The sequence below is a fragment of the Oncorhynchus nerka genome, linkage group LG23, assembly GCF_034236695.1.
Source record: "Oncorhynchus nerka isolate Pitt River linkage group LG23, Oner_Uvic_2.0, whole genome shotgun sequence".
Lineage (NCBI taxonomy): Eukaryota > Metazoa > Chordata > Actinopteri > Salmoniformes > Salmonidae > Oncorhynchus > Oncorhynchus nerka.
The window spans coordinates 7782310-7796237 of NC_088418.1; the positions used below are offsets into that span (position 1 = coordinate 7782310).

The 13928-nt window shown below is 45.4% G+C and overlaps 1 protein-coding gene across 1 annotated transcript in view; it reads left to right on the top strand.

The window, feature by feature from the left end:
* The window catches only part of pde10a (phosphodiesterase 10A), a 119047-nt gene that overhangs the window by 72393 nt on the left and 32726 nt on the right, over positions 1–13928 (top strand). The window contains exons 4-6 of the mRNA XM_065007817.1: positions 9967–10087; positions 11951–12000; positions 12644–12784. Coding sequence (XP_064863889.1) covers positions 9967–10087; positions 11951–12000; positions 12644–12784 — 312 coding nt within the window. The remainder of the gene's footprint in view (positions 1–9966; positions 10088–11950; positions 12001–12643; positions 12785–13928) is intronic.

Below are 13928 nucleotides of genomic sequence, written 5' to 3' on the forward strand. Positions count from 1 at the left end.
GACTGGCTGGCTGGCTGACTATCTGACTGACTGACTGACTGGCTGGCTGACTATCTGACTGACTGGCTGACTATCTGACTGACTATCTGACTGGCTGGCTGGCTATCTGGCTGACTGACTATCTGACTGGCTGGCTGACTATCTGGCTGACTGACTATCTGACTGACTGGCTGACTATCTGACTGACTGACTGACTGGCTGACTGACTATCTGACTGACTGACTGACTGGCTGGCTGACTATCTGACTGACTGTCTGGCTGACTATCTGACTGACTGACTGGCTGACTATCTGACTGACTGACTGACTGGCTGGCTGACTATCTGGCTGACTATCTGACTGACTGACTATCTGACTGACTGTCTGGCTGACTATCTGACTGACTGACTGACTATCTGGCTGACTATCTGACTGACTGGCTGACTATCTGACTGACTGACTGGCTGGCTGACTATCTGACTGACTGGCTGACTATCTGACTGACTGACTGACTGACTGACTGACTGGCTGACTATCTGACTGACTGACTGGCTGGCTGACTATCTGACTGACTATCTGACTGACTGTCTGACTATCTGACTGACTATCTGACTGACTGACTGACTGGCTGGCTGACTATCTGACTGACTATCTGACTGACTATCTGACTGGCTGGCTGACTATCTGACTGACTGACTATCTGACTGACTATCTGACTGACTGGCTGACTATCTGACTGACTGACTGGCTGGCTGACTATCTGACTGACTGGCTGACTATCTGACTGACTGGCTGACTATCTGACTGACTGACTGACTGGCTGGCTGACTATCTGACTGACTGTCTGGCTGACTATCTGACTAACTGACTGACTGGCTGGCTGACTGACTATCTGACTGACTATCTGACTGACTATCTGACTGACTATCTGACTGACTGGCTGTGTCTGTCTGAATTGATATCATTATATTCAAAGTGCTAACGTCAGTGGCCTGTTATTGGATTCATACTCCTGGGATGGTACCTGGGATGGTACCTGGGATGGTACCTGGGATGGTACCTGTGATGGTACCTGTGATGGTACCTGGGATGGTACCTGGGATGGTACCGGTGATGGTACCTGGGATGGTACCTGGGATGGTACCTGTGATGGTACCTGTGATGGTACCTGGGATGGTACCGGTGATGGTACCTGGGATGGTACCTGTGATGGTACCTGTGATGGTACCTGGGATGGTACCTGGGATGGTACCGGTGATGGTACCGGTGATGGTACCTGTGATGGTACCTGGGATGGTACCTGTGATGGTACCTGGGATGGTACCTGGGATGGTACCTGTGATGGTACCTGGGATGGTACCTGGGATGGTACCTGGGATGGTACCGGTGATGGTACCGGTGATGGTACCTGTGATGGTACCTGGGATGGTACCGGTGATGGTACCTGTGATGGTACCTGGGATGGTACCTGGGATGGTACCTGGGATGGTACCTGTGATGGTACCTGGGATGGTACCTGGGATGGTACCTGGGATGGTACCTGGGATGGTACCTGTGATGGTACCTGGGATGGTACCTGGGATGGTACCTGTGATGGTACCTGTGATGGTACCTTGTGATGGTACCTGGGATGGTACCTGTGATGGTACCTGGGATGGTACCTGGGATGGTACCTGGGATGATGGTACCTGGGATGGTACCTGGGATGGTACCTGGGATGGTACCTGTGATGGTACCTGGGATGGTACCTGGGATGGTACCTGGGATGGTACCTGTGATGGTACCTGGGATGGTACCTGGGATGGTACCTGTGATGGTACCTGGATGGTACCGGTGATGGTACCTGTGATGGTACCTGTGATGGTACCTGGGATGGTACCTGGGATGGTACCTGGGATGGTACCTGTGATGGTACCTGTGATGGTACCTGGGATGGTACCTGTGATGGTACCTGGGATGGTACCTGGGATGGTACCTGTGATGGTACCTGGGATGGTACCTGGGATGGTACCTGGGATGGTACCTGTGATGGTACCATCCGGTACCTGGGATGGTACCTGTGATGGTACCTGTGATGGTACCTGGGATGGTACCTGGGATGGTACCTGTGATGGTACCTGGGATGGTACCTGTGATGGTACCTGTGATGGTACCTGGGATGGTACCTGGGATGGTACCTGGGATGGTACCTGTGATGGTACCTGTGATGGTACCTGGGATGGTACCTGTGATGGTACCTGTGATGGTACCTGGGATGGTACCTGGGATGGTACCTGTGATGGTACCTGGGATGGTACCTGGGATGGTACCTGGGATGGTACCTGGGATGGTACCTGGGATGGTACCTGTGATGGTACCTGGGATGGTACCTGTGATGGTACCTGTGATGGTACCTGGGCTGGTACCTGGGCTGGTACCTGGGATGGTACCTGGGATGGTACCTGGGATGGTACCTGGGATGGTACCTGGGATGGTACCTGTGATACCTGGGATGGTACCTGGGATGGTACCTGGGATGGTACCTGTGATGGTACCTGGGATGGTACCTGTGGGGGAACTTGGAACAATAAGATCCACTGTGAAGAATTTAAATAGTTTGGGGTCTACTTAGTTTAAGACACAGATGAAGACTCCGTATTTTAATGTATTTCATTTGTTTAATTAAATTAATTTAATTCAACATGTTTTAACTATCATTTGCTTTGTTTTCAGTTTTTTTTTGTACTTTAGAAAGAAAATACCATATATAGTCTGTCTATTGAGTTGATTAAACATTGACTGAACTCAAATAAAATACAATTTTACACTCAGTTTGGTCAGAACTCAGGAGTCCGCTGTTGATTTAAGCAATGATCACATGGTACAGAGAAAGAGAGAGGTAGAGGTAGAAAGAAAGATGTAGAGAAAGAGGTAGAGAGAGAGGTAGAAAGAAAGATGTAGAGAGAGAGGTAGAGAGAGAGGTAGAGGTAGAGAGAGAGGTAGAGAGAGAGGTAGAGAGAGAGGTAGAGAGAGAGAGGTATAGAGAGAGAGGTAGAGAGAGAGAGGTATAGAGAGAGAGGTAGAGAGAAAGAGAGAGAGAGAATGAGAGAGAGACTCATCCTGTAATATACAAGGTCTGAGGTCATCTGCCTTTGGCCTAAAGAGCAGGAACCTGGACTTCACCAAAGAAATTGGAAATACAGACATTGTCATCCTATAAGAAACATGGTATAGAGGAGACAGACCCACTGGTTGCCCTCTAGGTTACAGAGAGCTGGTCCCGTCCACCAAACGACCAGGTGTGAAACATGGTATAGAGGAGACAGACCCACTGGTTGCCCTCTAGGTTACAGAGAGCTGGTCCCGTCCACCAAACGACCAGGTGTGAAACATGGTATAGAGGAGACAGACCCACTGGTTGCCCTCTAGGTTACAGAGAGCTCGTCCCGTCCACCAAACGACCAGGTGTGAAACATGGTATAGAGGAGACAGACCCACTGGTTGCCCTCTAGGTTACAGAGAGCTGGTCCCGTCCACCAAACGACCAGGTGTGAAACATGGTATAGAGGAGACAGACCCACTGGTTGCCCTCTAGGTTACAGAGAGCTGGTCCCGTCCACCAAACGACCAGGTGTGAAACATGGTATAGAGGAGACAGACCCACTGGTTGCCCTCTAGGTTACAGAGAGCTGGTCCCATCCAACAAACTACCAGGTGGGTGGTATAGAGGAGACAGACCCACTGGTTGCCCTCTAGGTTACAGAGAGCTGGTCCCATCCACCAAACTACCAGGTGGGTGGTATAGAGGAGACGGACCCACTGGTTGCCCTCTAGGTTACAGAGAGCTGGTCCCATCCACCAAACTACCAGGTGTGTGGTATAGAGGAGACGGACCCACTGGTTGCCCTCTAGGTTACAGAGAGCTGGTCCCATCCACCAAACTACCAGGTGGATGGTATAGAGGAGATGGACCCACTGGTTGCCCTCTAGGTTACAGATAGCTGGTAGTCCCATCCACCAAACTACCAGGTGGATGGTATAGAGGAGATGGACCCACTGGTTGCCCTCTAGGTTACAGAGAGCTGGTAGTCCCATCCACCAAACTACCAGGTGGATGGTATAGAGGAGACGGACCCACTGGTTGCCCTCTAGGTTACAGAGAGCTGGTCCCATCCACCAAACTACCAGGTGGGTGGTATAGAGGAGATGGACCCACTGGTTGCCCTCTAGGTTACAGAGAGCTGGTAGTCCCATCCACCAAACTACCAGGTGTGAAACATGGTATAGAGGAGACGGACCCACTGGTTGCCCTCTAGGTTACAGAGAGCTGGTGGTCCCATCCACCAAACTACCAGGTGTGAAAAGGGGAAGGGACTCAGGGGGTTTGCTACTTTGGTATAGAGCAGACCTAACTCACTCTATTACATTAATCAAAACAGGAACATTTTATATTTGGCTAGAAATTCAAAAGTAAATGGTCTCAGAGAAAAATGGCCTCCTGTGTGCTACCTATAACCCCCACTAGAATCCCCATACTTTAATGAAGACAGCTTCTCCATCCTGGAGGGGGAAATCAAACATTTGCAGGCCCAGGGACATGTACTAGTCTGTGGCGACCTAAATGCCAGAACCGGACAAGAACCTGACTCCCTCAGCACACAGGGGGACAAACACCTGCCTGGAGGTGACAGCATTCCCTCCCCCATATGCCCCCCTAGGCACAACTACGACAACATAACCAACAAAAATGGGTCACAACTCCTGCAGCTCTGTCGCACGCTGGGTATGTACATAGTCAATGGTAGGCTTCGAGGGGACTCCTATGGTAGGTTCACCTATATTCATTCTCATTCTCTACCTCTATAGCTCATCTCTTGTCAGTGGTACTATAGACTACTTTATCATGGACTTAAACCCAGAGTCTCAAATCAAAATCAAATCAAATTGTATTGGTCACATACACATGTTTAGCAGATGTTATTGCGGGTGTAGTGAAATGCCTGAGTCTCTGAGGGTTCACAATCAGCCCACTAACACCCCTATCAGATCACAGCAAAATCACAGTCTACTTGAACAGAGCAATACTCAATCATGAGGCATCAAAGCCAAAGGAACTTAATAATATTAAGAAATGCTATAGATGGTAGGAAAGTACTTCCTAGACAAAATGTTCCACTGTAATAGTGAAGGTGTAAACTTGGCAGTATAGAATCTTAACAGTATATTGGACCTCTCAGCTTCCCTATCAAATTAAAACATTTCCAACAGAAACCGAAGATAATGAACAACAATGACAAATGGTTTGATGAAGAATGCAAAAACGTAAGAAAGAAATTGAGAAACCTATCTAACTAAAAACATAGAGACCCAGAAAACCTGAGCCTACACCTTCACTACGTTGAATCACGAAAACAATACAGAAATACACTACGGAAAAAGAAGCTCAATGTAATTGAAGAATCCATAGATTCCAACCACTTCTGGAAAACACGAAGAGTTAACTTCTCTAATCTTTTCGGCCCTGTAACGAAGGAACAAACAGCAAAAACATATACATGATCAAATACAAATCTTGGATTCAACTATTAAAGACTACCAGAACCCACTGGATTCTCCAATTACATTGAATGAACTACAGGACTAATACGAACTCTTCAACCTTAAAAGGCATGTGGTGTTGATGGTATCCTCAAATTAAATTATAAAATATACAGACCACAAATTCCAATTGGCTATACTAAAACTCTTTAACATCATCCTTAGCTCTGGCATCTTCCCCAATATTTGGAACCAAGGACTGATCACCCCAATCCACAAAAGTGGAGACAAATTTGACCCCAATAACTACTGTGGAATATGCGTCAACAGTAACCTTGGGAAAATCCTCTGCATTATCATTAACAGCAGACTCGTACATTTCCTCAATGAAAACAATGTACTGAGCAAATGTCAAATTGGCTTTTTACCAAATTACCGTACAACAGACCATGTATTCACCCTGCACACCCTAATTGACAACCAAACAAACCAAAACAAAGGCAAAGTCTTCTCATGCTTTGTTGATTTCAAAAAAGCCTTCGACATCAATTTGGCATGAGGGTCTGCTATACAAACTGATGGAAAGTGGTGTTGGGGGTTAAACATACGACATTATAAAATCCATGTACACAAACAACAAGTATGCGGTTAAAATGGGCAAAAAACACACATTTCTTCACACAAGGTCGTGGGGTGAGACAGGGATGCAGCTTAAGCCCCACCCTCTTCAACATATATATCAACGAATTGGCACGGGCACTAGAATGCTATTTGGCCCTAAACAGTACACTGCGGCAGAATACCTGACCACTGTGACTGACCCAAACTTAACTTCTTCGAGATAGGGGGCGCTCTTTTAATTTTTGGATAAAAAAAACGTTCCCGTTTTAAACAAGATATTTTGTCACGAAAATATGCTCGACTATGCATGTAATTGACAGCTTTGGAAAGAAAACACTCTGACATTTCCAAAACTGCAAAGATATTATCTGTGAGTGCCCCAGAACTAATGCTACAGGCGAAACCAAGATGAAATTTCATACAGGAAATGGTCCAGATTTTGAATGCGCTGTGTTCCAATGTCTCCTTATATGGCTGTGAATGCCCCAGGAATGAGCCTGCACTTTCTGTCGTTTCCCCAAGGTGTCTGCAGCATTGTGACATATTTGTAGGCATATCATTGGAAGATTGACCATAAGAGACTACATTTACCAGGTGTCCGCCCGGTGTCCTCCGTCGAAATTATTGCGTAATCTCCAGCTCCATTCGCTTTTCCATTTTCTTCAGAGGAGAAAGTCAACTGCCACGAATGATTTATCATCGATAGATATGTGAAAAACACCTTGAGGATTGATTCTAAACAACGTTTGCCATGTTTCTGTCGATATTATGGAGTTAATTTGGAAAAATGTTTGCGTTGTAATGACTTAATTTTCGGGGGGTTTTCTTACCCAAACGTGATGAACAAAACGGAGCGATTTGTCCTACACAAATAATCTTTTTGGAAAAACTGAACATTTGCTATCTAACTGAGAGTCTCATTGAAAACATCTGAAGTTCTTCAAAGGTAAATTATTTTATTTGAATGCTTTTCTTGTTTTTGTGAAAATGTTGCATGCTGAATGCTAGGCTTAATGCTATGCTAGCTATCAATACTCTTACACAAATGCTTGTTTAGCTATGGTTCAAAAGCATATTTTGAAAATCTGAGATGACAGCAAATGTTCAGTTTTTCCTGAAAGATTATTTGTTTAGGAGAAATCGCTCCATTTTGTGCGTCACGTTTAGCTAAGAAAAAAACCTGTATCCAGGATTGTGTAAATCTATCCGCAAGCTCATTAGCATAACACAACGTTAACTATTCATGAAAATCGCAAATGAAATGAAATCAATATGCTAGCTCTCAAGCTTAGCCTTTTGTTAACAACACTGTCATCTCAGATTTTCACAAATATGCTTCTCAACCATAGCAAAACAAGCATTTGTGTAACAGTATTGATAGCTATTGATAGCTATCGTTAGCATTCAGCAGGCAACATTTTCACAAAAAACAGAAAACCATTCAAATAAAATCATTTACCTTTGAAGAACTTCGGATGTTATGGTAATGAGCTTGAGGCTATAAATAGGATCCCGAATACGGGATTTCTCGTCGCAACAGGTTAAGGAAAGCTTTGACTATGTACAGACTCAGTGAGCATAGCCTTGCTATTGAGAAAGGCCGCCGTAGGCAGACATAGCTCTCAAGAGAAGACAGGCTATGTGCTCACTGCCCACAAAATGAGGTGGAAACTGAGCTGCACTTCCTAACCTCCTGCCCAATGTATGACCATATTAGAGAGACATATTTCCCTCAGATTACACAGATCCACAAATAATTCGAAAACAAATCCAATTTTGATAAACTCCCATATCTACTTGGTGAAATTCCACAGTGTGCCATCACAGCAGCAAGATTTGTGACCTGTTGCCACGAAAAAAGGGCAACCAGTGAAGACCAAACACCATTGTAAATACAACCCATATTTATGCTTATTTATTTTATCTTGTGTCCTATAACCATTTATACATTGTTAATACACTGTATATATATAATATGACATTTGTAATGTCTTTATTGTTTTGAAACGTCTGTATGTGTAATGTTTACTGTTAATTTTAATTGTTTATTTCACTTTTGTATATTATCTACCTCACTTGCTTTGGCAATGTTAACACATGTTTCCCATGCCAATAAAGCCCCTTGAACTGAATTGAATTGAGAGAGATCAGAACATGATGATTCTTCATATTTCACCCAGTATTCTGTGTGGATCTGTGTAATCTGAATGAATCTGTCACTCTCTCTCTCCATCGTCCTGTTCTGATCTCTCTCACTGTCTCTGTCTCTCTCTCCATTATCCTGTTCTGACCTCTCTCTCTGTCTGTCTCTCTCTCCATCGTCCTGTTCTGACCTCTCTCTCTGTCTCTCTCTCTCTCTCTCTCTCTCTCTCTCTCTCTCTCTCTCTCTCTCTCTCTCTCTGTCTCTCTCTCCATTATCCTGTTCTGACCTCTCTCTCTGTCTCTCTCTCCATCGTCCTGTTCTGACCTCTCTCTCTCTCCGTCTCTCTATCCATCGTCCTGTTCTGATCTCTCTCACTGTCTCTGTCTCTCTCTCCATCATCCTGTTCTGATATCTCTCACTGTCTCTGTCTCTCTCTCCATCATCCTGTTCTGATCTCTCTCTCTGTCTCTGTCTCTCTCCCCATCGTCCTGTTCTGACCCCTCTCTCTCTCTCTCTCTCTCTCTCCATCATCCTGTTCTGACCTCTGTCTCTCTCTCTCTCCATCATCCTGTTCTGATCTCTCTCTCTGTCTCTGTCTCTCTCCCCATCGTCCTGTTCTGACCCCCCTCTCTCTCTCTCTCTCTCTCCATCATCCTGTTCTGTCCTCTCTCCCTCTGTCTCTGAATTGAATTTAATTGAAAATTGAATTGAGAGAGACAGAGAGAGAGAGACAGAGAGAGAGAGGCAGAGAGAGAGACAGACAGAGAGAGAGAGAGACAGAGAGAGAGAGAGAGACAGAGAGAGAGAGAGAGAGAGAGAGACAGAGAGAGAGACAGAGAGAGAGACAGAGAGAGAGAGAGAGACAGAGAGAGAGACTTCTAATCAGGTCTGTGAGGACTACTGATGCCCTTCCTGACCTCCACCCCTCTGGAGATTTCACAAGCTGCAGGATACTGTGGGGGGGATGGTTGAATGTGGATTAATTATTTAATGAAGCAATGAATAAATTCATTCATTCATTTGATTCTACAAAAGTGCTATCTAGAACCTAAACGTGTTCTTCTGCTGTCCCCATAGGAGAACCCTTTGAAGAACCCCTTTTTAGTTCAGGTAGAACACCTTTTGGGTTCCATGTAGGACCCTTTCCACAGAGGATTCTACATGGAACCCGAAAGAGTTCTACGTGGAACCAAAAAGGATTCTCCTTGGAACCAAAATGGGTTGTCCTATCGAGACAGCTGAACAATCATTTTGGAACCCCTTTTTTCTAAGTGTATGGAACCCAGGAATCCCTGGAAAACAGCGGCAGGTGTTTCGGATGGGATTTTCCTGGCTAAATTAATGAATGAAGTCTGTCGTTGTGAATGACAGGAGAAAAGCTTAATTCATTGTATTGAATGAGGAGAAAAGCCCGATTCATTATATTGAATGAGGAGAAAAGCCCGATTCATTATATTGAATGAGGAGAAAAGCCCGATTCATTATATTTAATGAGGAGAAAAGCACAGTCCATGATATTTAATTTTTGGATGTGATGGTCACAATTATATCACAGTCAACATGTGCAGTAGGCAGTTGCGCGGTGTGTGTGTGTCTGTGTGTGTGTGTGTGTGTGTGTCTCTGTCTGTCTGTCTGTCTGTCTGTCTGTCTGTCTGTCTGTCTGTGTGTGTGTGTAACTGTAACGTGTGTCTCTCTGGTGTCCAGCAGTACCAGGACAGTAACATGCAGAACGTGGTACACGACCTCACCAGTTACCTGGAACAGCGGCTGGACCCCGGAGGAGACAACAAGCTTCTATTCTATGACTTGTGCACCATCATCAAAGCAGGTGGGTCACACACACACACACACACATAGCACACACACACACACATAGGACACACACACACACATAGCACACACACACAGATCTGTATCATCTAGCTTCACCATGTCTCACAGTTAGCTGGCAGTTTAACCTGGTCCCAGATCTGTATCATCTAGCTTCACCATGTCTCACAGTTAGCTGGCAGTTTAACCTGGTCCCAGATCTGTATCATCTAGCTTCACCATGTCTCACAGTTAGCTGGCAGTTTAACCTGGTCCCAGATCTGTTTCATCTAGCTTCACCATATCTCTCAGTTAGCTGACAGTTTAACCTGGTCCCAGATCTGTATCATCTAGCTTCACCATGTCTCACAGTTAGCTGGCAGTTTAACCTGGTCCCAGATCTGTATCATCTAGTCTGTCTCACAGTTAGCTGGCAGTTTAACCCCAGATCTGTATCATCTCCCATGTCTCATTAGCTGTTTAACCTGGTCCCAGATCTGTTTGTCGTCTTGCCAACTCCAATGGTATATTTTTGGTCACGTTTGGCATGACAACGCCCATAGGAGTTGACTATACAGCACAAATAGATCTGGATCCAGGCTATATGATACAGATATTAAACAGGTCTGGGACCAGGCTATATGATACAGAACTGGGACCAGGCTATATGATACAGAACTGGGACCAGGCTATATGATACAGATCTGGGACCAGGCTATATGATACAGTTTTGGAACCAGGCTATATGATACAGATCTGGGACCAGGCTATATGATACAGATCTGGGACCAGGCTATATGATACAGATATTAAACAGGTCTGGGACCAGGCTATATGATACAGAACTGGGACCAGGCTATATGATACAGATATTAAACAGATCTGGGACCAGGCTATATGATACAGAACTGGGACCAGGCTATATGATACAGAACTGGGACCAGGCTACATGATACAGAACTGGGACCAGGCTATATGATACAGATATTAAACAGGTCTGGGACCAGGCTATATGATACAGATCTGGGACCAGGCTATATGATACAGATCTGGGACCAGGCTATATGATACAGATATTAAACAGGTCTGGGACCAGGCTATATGATACAGAACTGGGACCAGGCTATATGATACAGATATTAAACAGATCTGGGACCAGGCTATATGATACAGAACTGGGACCAGGCTATATGATACAGATATTAAACAGGTCTGGGACCAGGCTATATGATACAGATCTGGGACCAGGCTATATGATACAGATATCAAACAGAACTGGGACCAGGCTACATGATACAGAACTGGGACCAGGCTATATGATACAGAACTGGGACCAGGCTATATGATACAGAACTGGGACCAGGCTATATGATACAGAACTGGGACCAGTGGTGTAACATGGTGCAGTGTCTCTGTCTGTGGCAGAGCTTTGTGTGTGTGTGTGTGTGTGTGTGTGTGTGTGTGTGTGTGTGTGTGTGTGTGTTATAGAAGACATATCCCAAAGCTCTATATTGCCGCAGTGCCCTGATGTGGCAAGGGGGGATCGGATGTGACAGGCTGTGCACTGCTTTCCCTCCGCTCCACTCTGCCCCCCTCCCTGCGCTCCACCCTGCCCCCTCCCTCCGCTCCACCCTGCCCCCTCCCTCCGCTCCACTCTGCCCCCTCCCTACGCTCCACCCTGCCCCCTCCCTACGCTCCACCCTGCCCCCTCCCTCCGCTCCACTCTGCCCCCTCCCTACGCTCCACCCTGCCCCCTCCCTGCGCTCCACCCTGCCCCCTCCCTGCGCTCCACCATGCCCCCTCCCTAACACACAGTATTGTACACCACACCATCTGTATAACTACAGATTGTAACTGTCACACATCTCTTGTCCTCGAACAGCCACGAAAGCAGACGGATTTGCACTTTACCACTTGGGAGAATGCAACAATGTAAGTGAACCACATACTGTCTCGTCAGATCAACTACTCTGAGCTCCACTGATCTGGTCTAGTGAGTGATGAGTGTTAAAGCCACAATCCTTAGTTAATAATGAGGCATTAACAATGTATATCCTCAAGAATAAATCTCGGTGAATCATTCATTAAAATAACAGTAAATTCTACTGGGTCTCAGAGTGTAAATTAATCTGGTTTACTTAGTGATTAGTGTGTACTAATCTATAGTGATTAGTGTGTACTAATTTATAGTGATTAGTGATTAGTGTTTTCTAATATATAGTGATTAGTGATTAGTATGTACTAATATATAGTGATTAGTGTGTACTAATCTATAGTGATTAGTGTGTACTAATCTATAGTGATTGGTGATTGGTGTGTACTTATCTATAGTGATTGGTGTGTACTAATCTACAGTGATTGGTGTGTACTAATCTATAGTGATTAGTGATTAGTGTGTACTAATCTATAGTGATTAGTGATTGGTGTGTACTTACTATAATTGGGATAGGTGGTCGTCTCACCTAGCCATTTTAACATTAGTGCACTACTGTACGTGGCCCTGAATAACAGCGTCTGCTACATGACTAACGTGATGTAGTGTATCCGTGTTCATTTCTCTCTGGTCCTTCCTCAGAGCTTGTGTTTGTTTAAACCGGCGGGGGCTAAGGACGGTCCTCCCACCTTCATCCCAGCTGGTCCCATCACGTTTGGCACCACCATCGCCGCTCATGTCGCCACAACACGCAAAATACTGCTAGTAGAGGACATCACAGGGGTGAGATTCAGCATACTATAAATACACCTTACCCTAACCCAAAACACTATCCCTTACCCTAACCCAAAGCACTAACCCTTACCCGAACCAAAAACAATAAACCTTACCCTAACCCAAAACACTAACCCTCACCACCCTAACCCAAAACACTAACCCTTACCCTAACCCAAAACACTAGCCCTTACCCTAACCCAAAACACTATCCCTTACCCTAACCTAAAACACTATCCCTTACCCTAACCCAAAACACTAACCCTCACCACCCTAACCCAAAACACTATCCCTTACCCTAACCCAAAACACTATCCCTTACCCTAACCCAAAACACTATCCCTTACCCTAACCCAAAACACTATCCCTTACCCTAACCCAAAACACTAGCCCTTACCCTAACCCAAAACACTAGCCCTTACCCTAACCCAAAACACTAACCCTTACCCTAACCCAAAACACTAACCCCTTACCCTAACCCAAAACACTAACCCTCACCCTAACCCCTTATCCTAACCCAAAACACTAACCCTTACCCTAACCAAAAACACTAACCTTTATCCTAACCCAAAACACTAACCCTCACCCTAACCCCTAACCCAAAACACTAACCTTTATCCTAACCCAAAACACTAACCCTCACCCTAACCCAAAACACTAACCCTCACCCTAACCCCTTACCCTAACCCAAAACACTAACCTTTATCCTAACCCAAAACACTAACCCTAACCCCTTACCCTAACCCAAAACACTAACCTTTATCCTAACCCAAAACACTAACCCTCACCCTAACCCCTTACCCTAACCCAAAACACTAACCCTCACCCTAACCCCTTACCCTAACCCAAAACACTAACCTTTATCCTAACCCAAAACACTAACCCTCACCCTAACCCCTTACCCTAACCCAAAACACTAACCCTCACCCCTAACCCCTTACCCTAACCCAAGACACTAACCCTCACCCTAACCCCTACCCTAACCCAAAACACTAACCCTTACCCTTACCCTAACCCAAAACACTAACCCTCACCCTAACCCCTTACCTAACCCAAGACACTAACCCTCACCTAACCCCTTACCCTAACCCAAAACACTAACCCTTACCCTAACCCCTTACCCTAACCCAAAACACTAACCCTTACCCTAACC